The 12,577-nt window shown below is 42.3% G+C and overlaps 1 protein-coding gene across 1 annotated transcript in view; it reads left to right on the top strand.

Annotated features, from left to right (window-relative positions):
- Positions 1–10,236, top strand: part of LOC135224075 (methionine synthase-like) — a 10,707-nt gene extending 471 nt beyond the window's left edge. Inside the window, exons 2-4 of the mRNA XM_064262986.1 lie at positions 2,421–2,620; positions 3,034–3,131; positions 10,191–10,236. Of these exons, the coding sequence (XP_064119056.1) occupies positions 2,421–2,620; positions 3,034–3,131; positions 10,191–10,236 (344 nt within the window). The remainder of the gene's footprint in view (positions 1–2,420; positions 2,621–3,033; positions 3,132–10,190) is intronic.
- The last annotated feature ends 2,341 nt before the right edge of the window (positions 10,237–12,577 follow it).

A 12,577-nucleotide genomic window follows, 5' to 3' on the forward strand; every position in this document is an offset into this window, starting at 1 on the left:
AATATATGCAATCAATTCGCAATTGGGCTGGCCCATTTTTTGAGGGGAACCTAAGGAAGGACTTGAATATTATTTTGTAGGGTTGGTTGTTAAATATTAAAATATCTTGTTCTTATATAAAATATCTCATCTTCTTTCGTATCCTAATTCAAAATGTTGAAAGAGATGTGAAAACTAACCTAACCCATTCTAGTGTAGCTTTCATAGGATATCTAAATTAGCTTATAATAATTAACCTAGTTAACAAAGCTGACATTACTTATTGTCTGATAATTCTGCCTTTTCAGTATAGGCCTCGATTTCAATTATTTATATGCAAAGATAATATTATGATACAGGTTAATTTTAAACTACCTAACAAGTGTAAATGTAAAGTTTAGTAATTTCTAATATTTTTTGAAGTGGTTTTGGCAGATGTCATTTATTCCTGCCATAATAATTGATTAAACCATTTGTGGGAAGAGGTGGTTTAAAAATCTTCAGCCAACTCCTCAATGCCCCCATCCCCCTCAACATGACCTAGGGTATGCTGTAAGGGTGTATGCAAACTGAGCATTTAACCCACAATAGGGCAAATCCTTCTCTGGAAGCCTGCATTATTCTAAATCAGTTGTGTGGTAAAAGTTAGAAATAGGTATACCTAGCAAATTATTTTCTTGCAAATCCAAATTCTGATTAAGGAGAAGTGAAACTAACCTTTCAGATCTTGAAGGCTTATTCTGGGATGTCTAGGCTCTCGTACGGTATGCCTAAGCTGATAATACTTTATCATCTAGTGATTCAGATCTTCTCAATAGTTTTTGATGTGATTTTGACAAATGACATAAGTTTGGTTAAACCATTATGCACACTCTGAAGGCTAACATTATTATTATTATTGTTATTATTATTATTATTATTATTATTATTATTATTATTATTATTATTATTATTATTATTATTCAGAAGATGAAACCTATTTATATGGAAAAAGCCCTTAGGTGCTATTGACTTGAAATTCAAGCTTCAAAAGAATATGGTGTTTATTAGGAAGTAAGATGAGATAATGCAAAAATTAGAAATATACATAGAGATGCAACCTAACCTAGAGCGCCAAGTTCCACCTGATTGAGAAGCTGCCCGCCCCCCCCCCCCTCCCATCCCTACTCTTCCCCTTCCTGTCATAAAACTTCTGGCCCTGTCAAAAAAAAAAAAAAAAAAAAAAAAACAAAAAAAAAAAAAAAAACAATCTCTTTAACCTCACCTTCCATAACCTTACCTATGGACCTGGGCGTACTGATTACCCCCCCCCCCCCCACCTGTCTATGTTGCATAAATCATAAACAATATTTAACAATATTTGCTACGTTGCTCACATACCTTGTTTATTTGCTGTTTTCTGCGTACCTTTCACAAATCTACCCTACGCCTGAGGTTTTGGTCTGCCCCCTGTGGTACCCATTATTGTCAGAGCTATTGGGTACACACATCCGTGTCAAAGTCACAAGAGTCCAGTCTGGAGCTATTAGAAAAACTCTAGGCTAGGCTGTTTAACATCTAAAATTACACACCCACTTGACCATTTAAATTTCTCAGGGGTATTGTTCCCATGAATTTTCTTTGGAAGTGGAACCTTACGTGGAAAAGTTTTGCCCAGATCTGCCAGGGCATTATCACAGTGATGGTTACTGGAGGATTGTCTTAACATAGTACACAATGTACTGAAGCATTACATAGCCATTTTGTGATCATAAATCATGTTGCTTGGTACATTTTGCACATAATTTTACTTTCACTGTAGTTATGAGAGATCTGAAGGGAAGCATCGCATTACTGTAAACTTACATGATGTACTACTGTATTTAGTAAAACACTTATGTTTACTACATTACTTCCTTTTGTCAACAGCATGCTGAATTATCGACATGCTCATACCCCTTCTACCCATCCACATGTTGCGCCCAGTATGGCTCACAATACAAATATCATCCCTTGGAAAGAAGACTTTTTTCCACTCACTTTGTTGGCCAAAATTCATGTGTTCACCACAACAGATTATTACAAAGGAAAGCTAACGGTTGGAATGCCAATGTGGCTATGAATTATTATTCTTACCTTAGTGAGTTGTAGATGTGCTTTTTTAGATGAGAAAATTATGCTTAGAAGTAAAGGGGTACCATATTACTAATTTTTGCAGTGTCCCATGCTAGTCATACTGCAGTGATAGCCATAGTGGGAGACTTCTAACATGTGAGCTAATACAACAAGGGGATTTTAATGTTATGAAACCTGCTTTTTTATATACTAGTTTTGTTAAAGTAACTACGATTAAAGTAGAACATGGAGTTTTGTAATGCATACAACGAGTTTGTCAGTCTGTTAAATCTGAAATATCAGTAGCAGACAATTGTACTTTATCTTTTTTTTTCTCTATATTGCAGGGAGGGCAGAGGAGATCCATGATGCCCTACGCCAACGTATTCTCGTCATTGATGGGGCGATGGGAACTATGATTCAGCGCCACAAACTAGAAGAGGATGATTACCGTGGAGAAGAATTTAGAGACCATGAGTGTAATTTGAAGGGAAACAACGATCTTTTATCCTTAACACGACCTCAGATTATTCTTGGGATTCACAAGGTAAATACATACTGTATTTTGCCTCATGAGATCTTACTCATCTGTCTCCAGTGTTGTGAAAAGTGGAGAATATATTTTGTTTTGTAGTAGGGTAATCCTTCTGTTATCATCAAGCTGCAGTTATATTAATTTTTTTTTAAATATCTGGTGGTATCTTTTAGGAATAATTTTTATTAGCTTGTCAGTCACATATATTGTAATACGTTCGATGATTTGAGTAAGACTGTAAATTTGTGCATGCTAATATTCTATTACAAAATGCTGCACTCTTAATAAAACTATCCCATTAAACCCAGTACTATTGTATATCTTGAGCTGTCTCCTTGCTAACCTAATGTTGCATTTTTCTTGTTTATGTAACATATGACTTCCATCATTTTAGATAACTTGTCTATTCTATAATTCTATTGCAGGAATACCTTGAAGCTGGTGCTGATATAATAGAAACCAACACATTCAGTGGAACATGGGTTGCTCAAGCTGATTATCATCTCCAGCATATTTGTTACAGGTATTGCTTTAAGTATTACAGGCAGTCCCTGGGTTATGATGGGGGTTCTGTTCTTGAGACGCGTTGCAAGCTGAAAATCGTCGTAAGCCGGAACATAGTAAAAAATCCTAAGAAAACCTCACTTTGTTCATGAAACTTACCTGTCAGATATATATATAGCTGTATTTTCTGAAGTCCGACAGAAATTCAAAAACTTCCGGCACACACAGTGGTCGGCCAGGTGGTTAGTACCCATTCCCGCCGCTGGGAGGCGGGTATCAGGAACCAGTCCCATTTTCTATTCATAATTTTTCTGTCGCCGGTGCTGGAAACACCTGTTTTCAGTACCTCCGTCTTAGGATTTTGGAAACTTCATGGCCGCTAAATATCCTAATTGTCTTTTGATTTATTGACTTGGATTTGTGGCTAGGCATACGCTATCTTAAATTGTTTTGAATATGATTTCATTTTTTGTTATATCTTGAATCTAGTTAGGCTGTTTCAGAGGGTGTTGTCTGCTAAGATAGGGTGTGGCTACCGAAGCTTCGGTAGTTCCGCACTCGATATGCACGAGGGCTATGTGTCTTGCTTCTTTGTTGAGATTTGTCATGTAAGGAGTTTGATGAGGACTTTGTCTTTAATTTCCGTAAGGAAAAGATGTATGATTCATATGTACGCAATTAATCAGTAAACAAAGTCAGGGTAGGCTAACCTACCTGTAGACTATTTTGCCTAACCCTGTAGTATGGCCTACGGGCTATAAATATGTCTCGTGAGGTAATGCCCTTTACGTTATAGATTCCATCTGTATCTTGGAATCTAAGGTGCTCGCTCTCCTATCATTGTGGTGAAAAGTGCTACTTCTGTAGTGTTACTCCTAACCCTAAGTAATGTTGCCTTCGGGCCCTAAACAGTTTCTGTAGAGGGTATTGACCTTTCTCTGATACTCTATCGATTCGTAACTTAGAATCGAAAGTGCTGGCTTTGGAGAGCAAAAAAGTGAAGTGGCTAAGTGCAGTGACAGTGCCCCTTATGTAGTGGAGGGTGCGTCAGATCGGCCTTATTTCGCCTCTAGGCCGGGACCTCTGCTTGACTCCCAGGAACAGGGAGAGAGCATGTCGAAAGCCGAAGGAGGGTTACGAGGAACTCCCACCGATCTGACGTGCCTTCGGCAGACCTGAAGTTACTCCCAGGCTGCAAAGTGCGTGCACGAATCCTGAAGGATTGCTTCTCGTCCTCCGAAGCGTCCTCCCTGCACAGGGTTTGGAGCTTTCGGAAGGACTCGCGCCCTCTAAATAGAAGCTTTATAGAAGAGGACGTTTCACGTCCTCTCTCTCTCTCTCATCGTCATGCGTTGCAAGTGAGAAGTAAGAAGGCGAACGTCGCCTGAACTCGTGTACGTCTTTCCACCGAGAAAAAGGGAAAGCAAGTCATATTAGCAGGACGCTTTGAGCGCGGACGTCCTAGCTTTGTTGCTGTGAGAATAAGAAGGCGTTCCCTCGCCCCGCGTATTCTCACACGAATCAACCCTTCACCTGAGACTGCTTCGTGCAGTCGGTTTTGTTTTCTCCTCCCGAGATGTCTAATGCTCTTCCCTGAAGGCAGTTTCGCTTGCATTGACGCCTGTCAGGAGCGTGACGCTTTTCTGCACGCTTTTTTTTTGACGCTCAGGCCGGCTTTGGACGGGACGTTCGGATGGACGCCAGGCGCCGCAGCGCGGGTGCACGCCAAGCGCGCACCAGTAGACGCCGAGGCCGAGCGCACGCCAGTGGATACCGAGCGCGAGCGGCGCGCTGAGAGTGCTCGCTGCTCGCCAGTGGACGCCGAGCGGGCGCGCCGAGAGTGCTCGCTGCTCGCCAGTGGACGCCGAGCGTGCTCGCTGCTAGTCAGTGGACGCCGAGCTGCCGGCACGCCAGGTGTGTCGCCTGGCTGAACGTTTGCTGTTGAAGTCTTCAAGCTGATTTGGGCCTAAAAGATTTTTACCTAACTTCGGTGATCCCTTCTACATCGCCTGCGAAGAATGTGAAGTAAGCAGTGCTTCGGAGGAAGCATTAAAGTGAAAAGGCAACTTCTTTTTTCGAAACCCAGCAAGACCACGGGAGGTTTTCGTGAATTATAGAGGTCTTTGTCAGTAATATTGCTTTTCGTAAAGTCCAGGATTGGATGGAGTTATGGAAAGCTCAAGGAAAGATCTCTTTTGCTCTACCGCAGTCAAGACTTTGCGGTAAGGAGCTATGGGTTATGTAAAAGCTCGACGTCCTGCACGTCAGGACTCTCGGCAACGTTCAGTAGGATTCTTGCAAAGGCACTCATCAAAAGGAGGAAAGCGCAAGACAGGACTTCCTTTGCCATACTGCCAATAAATTTTGATACGGGAGAGGAAGCTGGTTGGAGAGTTTCTTCCTCTTCCCAGGATAATTTTGCAAGCTTTTTAGCCCATCTGAAAGGGCTTTTCAGATGATAGATTTTGTTAGTTCCTAGTCGGGACTACGCTGCCGAATTGAACATCGTCGTTCTACCTGTCGTAAGCCGTCTCTTAACAGGATTCTTGCCCCTTCCTCGTTTGAGACGGGAATCGAAAATAAAATGCTCGACTTCCTGGATTGCGTTTTGTCAATTCAGTGAATTTCCCCCATTGACAATATACTATCGTTTTGTCAAGTAAGTGGGTATCCCCTCATTGACAAATTATCTCTTTGTCCCGTAAATGGGTTAGTTCTCATTGACAAACTTCTCATTAACTTTATATTGCGTAAGCGGATAAGCTCTTATTGACAAGATTCGGAAGAGCTCTCATTCATCATTCGCAGACTCGTACAAGAAAATAGACTTGTAGACTACGTCAATGAACGCTTATGTCCAATAACATAAGAAGCTTGAGCTGTCCGCTTCAATTCTCTTGAGTTTTGTTTATGAAACTTGCCTGTCAGATATGGATGTAGCTGTATTTCCGAATTCAGCTATAGTATATATGTCTGCCAGGTAAGTATGAAAAAACTTTATTGCAATATAATATCATATTTTGCCTTGCGTTATTTTACTACTGTTGGTTCAAGTCATATACGCTTGCTGTAGTTACCTCTTCGGATGGCAACCGAGAGGTCTATTGTCTATTAATTTAAGGACAGTTTAATCGTTACTCCCTGCAGCCTTCCAGGAGTTTCCGATTTATCTTTTACCGTTGTATGGTAGTGTTATGTCGACACAAACGCATCTATCTATATTTAGCGTTTTCTGTTTCGCTTAAATATACCAGCTTGAGAGTCTCTTTATGCTAAAACAAAATTACGGACCTATTTCTTCGTAGAATAGGGTAGCTGGCAACCCAGGCATAAAGTTAAGAGACGACGATCGTAGCTGCTGCTGTCACTGTCCTCTCCGCCAGTCCAGTCAAACGAGGCAGTACCAGCTCGTTCGCTGTCATGCGCGGTAGGTTACGTCTCTCTCTCCTGCGGGATTGATCTGGACTAACCGTATCTCTGTGCTGGCAGTTACGTCTCTCTCTCTCCTGCGGATTGACTGACTAACTGTATCTTCTGCCCTACAATCACGGACTTTAGCCTAAGATTGAGGGGATTTCTTACATGAATGAATAAACATTGCATTCGTTTTGCCTTACTATGTTCTCAGAGATATCTCTTACTCCTTTCGGTGCTCGTTACCGCACGGTATAGGACTACGAGTCTACCGCAACATTTCACTATTATATGCTCTCCTGCTTAGGCAAAGCGCAGCCTTTTTAGGGAAGTAAACATACTGTGTGAGGGAATGGATGAGCTTGCTGGGGACCATTTCCTTCCTAAAGAAGTTTGTTTCCCTGAATAGACTGCAATTCAGACCTCTACAGTTTTTTCCTACCGGGAAACTGAAATATTTTATTAAAGATCTAGGAATGTTATTCTGAACATCTCTCGGTGCGTTAAGTATCACTTGAGGTGATAGAAAGAAGGTGCCGACATCTGGAGAGGGTTTCAGATGTCCTGGATCATAATCTGAAAGAAGTGGAAGCATTCTGTCGTCCCTCCAGTCCTGGAAACGAGTTTTTGGAACAGTGTCCATATCCAACTCTTGATCTTCCACAGCTCTCTCATATCTTAGGAGGTATCTTCTCTCGGTCCCTGTTCGGGTTTACGAGAAAGAGCCTATTATAACAACAGACGTAGAATGTAACGATCCTCTAGAGGTTCGTTACAGGATTGCAAAAGTCCGTACGAATCGTCTCGATCGACGGCAGCAACTACTGACTTCCGAGTGGAATCTTTCTTTAGAAGTATGTTGAGTCATGGAGACTTTAGGGACGTCCTTTCATACATCTCTTCGCTATGATATTGAACAGGGATGGATGTTTAGTCTCTTTTCCCTTTTTAAACGCTTAGGAAATGTAATAAGATGATTTATACCATCACAGGGAGCGACAATGACGCTAATCGCCCCATGTTGGCCTCAAGATCCTAGATTCACAGAGGTTCACGTCCTTCCAAGGACCTTTTCCGAGAGAGTCGGTCTACTTTAACACGAAGGTACCTATAACCTCTCCGCTCTGAGTCTGACTACGTTCAGACTATCGAGATGTTGACAGCATAAGATTGCCGTCTTCCCTTTCCGTTTGAAGAATGGGATAAGCTGGCAGTCACAACTATTAAAGAATACGCAAATATGTTGTTGACGGCCTTTGGGCTCAGAGATTTGCTTCTGTCAAAACAACAAAGCCCTTCACGATCTTTGAGTTCTGTGGAATCTCGAAACTCGCTCACCATCTACTTTTTGTCTCACCTGTTTTCTCAGTCAGAACACTCGTGCGAGATCAGGAGACACATAGTAGCCCTGAGTTTCTTGTTGACGAAGTCGGTTGCGTTTACACACCCCCGATGATCGTTTAACATGAGACCAGGTTGGTGGACTGTCAGGCATTCGTCCTTCGGGACTGAATCGCCTTTTTTGCTCCTCGCTCCTTTCTCCTGGCACCAGAAGCTCGAGTCAGGAGTGGCTCAGGAGTTGATTCGCTAACGACGTTGGGTTGCTTCATACCCCAAGGTTTGCTTAGCTTGAATCACCCAGGCAGTCCAGACACTCATCCTTCAGCGAAGAATAGTGCCCTTATGGTCTTCAGGGTACAGCCTTGCTGTCCTTGATGCGTCTGACTGGTCAACTGGTCGGTCACCTGACTTTAGTACAGACTGACTGACTGTGCATGTCCAGATCGAAGCTTTCAATATGGAACTTAGAGACATAGTCTGGAAGTTTCTTGATGTCAAAGCATTCGAACATCTCCTACCTGTTAACTTCTTGCACGTGATCAGGAAGGCCCTTTTCTAACCACCCTAGATACAACAAAGAGGGTTAGTGAGGTTTTCAGCCATCGTCAGAAGTTTTTGGCATTAGAGAAACACAAGGCGGTGCGTTTCTCTAAGCCTTCCGTTGTGGCCTAAGAATGAAACCCGTCTTGTTCTTTTGGGCCAGGAGCTTTGGAATCAAGGATGGCACAAGTTAGTGGGCAGGAGCCAGAGAGTCCTGTGCCCTGTCAGGTCTCTCAGTTTTATCTACATAAAACTCAAGAAAGTCGAAGTCGTACGGACAATCTGCAGTGTTCCGAAAAGACCAGACTTGCCCATATCGAAGAACACCCTGGCTTTATTGTTAAGGAGTTCTTTCAAAAAGCTCCTTCATTGTGTTGGCACAAAGATTTTGAAATCTTTTTGATTGAATGCTCACGAGGTGAGGGCGCGGCCTCGGAAGCATTTCAACAGAGCATGGCACTCAGCAACATCCTGAGTACCATGTTTTAGCGAAGCAACTCTGTGTTCAATTCACACTCCCTGCGAGATGTGAAGATGGCATATGAGATCTGCTGCTCGCTAGGGCCATACGTGTCTGCAGACACAATCTGGGGGCAAGTAGTACCACTCATCCTATCCTGTGAGAAAATGGTTAGGAAGAGCTCTTAATTTAGTAGTTGAGTCGCCGACAACGGTGACTTCTTAACTCTTAAGCCTTAGTTAACACACCTTAACTTTGGCTAGGTTGGTCAGGTGGTGATATATATTTTTATATATATATTTATTTTACTTCTTAGCCCTCATGGTATGGTCAATATGGTCTAGTCACGTCGTGTCTCGCCCCTGTTGACAGATCATCTGGAGTGCACCAGCTATATAGGTCTCTACCTCGCTGGCAACTCTAGTAGCACAAGCAGACTTACGTGGCAAATAACCACGAAGCCAGCAATGCTAACAGGTGGAACCAAGATGTAAATCATCTGCATGCATTTGTTTCCCAAAATCCTTCTATTCTGTCCCTTCCCACCTCCAACGGTGGGATTCAGCTATATATATATCTGACAGTAAGTTTCATGAACAAAATGATATTGTTATGATACTGAAAGTTTGTTCAATACTTTACCTGGCAAGATATATATAATTTAAGTACCCCCACCCCCCCACCTCCCCCTCATGGGGACATGTGGAAAATAAAAATTATGAAATAGAAAAATTAGGGACTGGTTTCCTGCAACCCCTACCCCCCTCCCAGCGGCGGGAATGGGTTAACTAACCACCTGGCCGACCACTGTGTGTGCCGGAAGTTTTTATTTGAATTTCGGTTCGGACCTCAGAAAATACAGCTATATATATATCTCCAGGTGGGGGACCGAGGTAAGTTATGAACAAACTTTTATTTTGTATCATAACCATATCATTTTTAATGGTTTGGGTGCATTTGAAAACTATGTAAACCTCTGCATTCTTATTGCAAATTTTTAACATAAAAAAACCCAAAACCCTTCCAAATATTGATTATTTTGCTGCATTTTTAGTGTCCATATTTCATCTGCCAGATCAGCGTTTGTAGGCGTCGTAACCCTGGTGAAATAATTTCTGATGAACATAATTGGAAAACAAGCCGTCCTTAACCTCGGAACTTCGGTGCCTCAAGCCTTGTCGTAACCCGGGGACTTGCCTTTGTTGTTTTTTCTCATTATTAGCCGTAATTCCATATACAGCCACTGCGCAAAGCGAACTGTTTTTAGCTTATGTTGCATTGAATTATAACTTATTATGGATTCGGTTACCTCCTATTCTTTAGGTTGAATCTGGAATCAGCTCGTCTTGCGAGACTTGTCTGCAGATGAAAGTGAACAAAAGCTAACAGGTAAAGAACCGACGGATATGTTAAGCAGGTAGCTATGGACCCAACAAAATCGAACTCTATCTATTATCTCCTTCTGTCGAGCGAACCCGATTTCAGGAATTTATTAGTGAGTTATCTGGAGAAGTCAATTGGGGGGGGTTGTTTTAATAGTATCAAGCAGAAAATGTTGACATCTTTATTAGGTCATTCAAAAATATTCAGTTATAACATTTAAACAGACTTAAAAATGAAGTGTCATTTAGAAAAATTATAGGCTAATAAATAACATAACGTTTTGGGGGAGGTTGGAAAATTCAATATTCCTTCCATTTCCTTTACAAGCTTTTTTGATGAAATTGAGGTTGTCAAGCATACTCTGAGCAAGCAAAGGGCCTTCTAGATGGAGGTGTTTGATATTCTTCTAGTTGGAAACCGGTATTTGACACTGCAACATTCCAAGCTGCCCTGCCCTTTGCCATTCAGACTTTGTTTGAAAGAGGACTATTGACCCCAGTACCTGTTTTTTGTAAGTTGGTTGTTGTCAAATTTGAGGTTTGGTTTCTGTTTCTCTAGATATTTATCAGTGAATTTCAACTTTTGTCCCACCCATCCACGACTTGTCAAAATGCCTTGCTCATCATTGTGATTTTCAAAGCCATCATATTTTTTCATTCATACCATTGGTTTCAATCTGGAAATAAGAATTTTTTTTTTTTTTTTTTTTTTGTTTTTCCTAACCATTATTTTGTTCCATGAAACTTACCATGTCAGATATATATATAGCTGTTTTGTTCCGATACGTAATACAAGACCATCGGTCCTTTTAAACAATAGGAAGTACTAGCGGCAGCTGGAACGGTCGTAATCTTCGAACAAGGGATAACGGTAGTTAACTGCTTTGTCCGACCAGTTCGCGCGCCCGCGCGACTGGGAGGTAAACAAATCACGTTTTGCTTTCGGTAGCCAAGGGTGTTGAACGGACGGTGTTCTGTCATCGCTCTCTGGCCCACGCTTTCAATCGTCGTATGCTTTGTTTTAGTATTGGGTGTTTTGCTACTAATGGTTTTGTTTTGTCCTTGAAAATGAAGACTGTAAGGTTACACTGTTTTCATTTTCATTATCATTATTTAATTTGTTAACCGCTCGCGGGCCGGAGTCATGTATTTGGGTGCGAAAGTGGTGTAATTGAAAAATTTGTTAAGTACCTTTTTTTTGTCATTTATATTTTTGTTGCCCTGTTGCGTTCGTTTACTAACCGAGAGGTGTGATTGCGCTCGCACGAACCTTTTTATTTTGTATTCAAATAGAATGCAATGAAAGTGGATTTCGCAATTGCCAATATTCTTTTCATTTTTCCTTTTATTGATTGCATGAATTTAATCTGGATCAATTTTGCGTTCTTACCCGGGAATTGATCCTTAAACGATTTTTTGTGACTGTGAACGATGTGAAATCGCAAGTGCAGTATTCTGGTTTCATTTTCAATATATAGTTTTGGTTGTGGGTGGGGGTAGCATCATATTATTGGATCAATGTTTCCGATTCTTACCCGGGAATTGATCTTTTTCTCCCAAGTTTCTATGAAGTGAATCCGCAAGGGGCAGTTATTCCTGTTTTCCATTTTCACAATATTACTTTTCACTGCTGTGCGGGGGTTGGTGGGAAGCGAAGGTCTGGCCAGGAACGTTCGTCGGAAAGCTCTCCCACCAGCGACTCCCTTGGTAGCCGATTTCTTCGTTCTTCCTTCCTTGCCCCTCCCGCCCCCCCTCAGCGTTCTTCATTTGTATTTGTATTTGGGTCTTCCTTGCGTTCGGGGTGGGGCATGTCTTTCCCCCGCCCCGTTGCGTGAGGGAACCCCTCTTACTAATCTATCTATGTTAACCTACCGCAGTTGCTACAATCCTACCTTGGGCGACGACCTTGGATTGATAGATTGTAGATCCTCACGAGGTTTGTACTCGTTGTCGGGGGGCTCGAGTGCTCCCGGCAACGAGCCCCTGGGTGGTAACGTTTGTATGCCATTCGTCCAGAGGCGCAGTGGGTGCTGTACGAGGACCACAAGAAAGTCATCGGAAAGTCCAGTGACTCTTTGGTAAACCGACCGTCCAGTTTTGTACTCGGGGTCTTCCTTCCGCTCTGGGTGGGTTTTTCCTCTTCCCCCCCAGGCGCGAGGAAGCCCCTCTAACTAACCCGACTGTTGCTTCCGGCAGGTTTTGTTTTTCCATCCAGCGAAGGACGACCTGGGACAGGGTGGTGTGAGTCGCTGGGAACTGCAGGGGATTTGATTTCAGCGGTTGGCTGGGGTGGTCGGTGCAGTGGTCACTCATGATACTGGTTAAACC

This window comes from Macrobrachium nipponense, chromosome 10 (genome assembly GCF_015104395.2).
Source record: "Macrobrachium nipponense isolate FS-2020 chromosome 10, ASM1510439v2, whole genome shotgun sequence".
NCBI classification, from domain to species: domain Eukaryota; kingdom Metazoa; phylum Arthropoda; class Malacostraca; order Decapoda; family Palaemonidae; genus Macrobrachium; species Macrobrachium nipponense.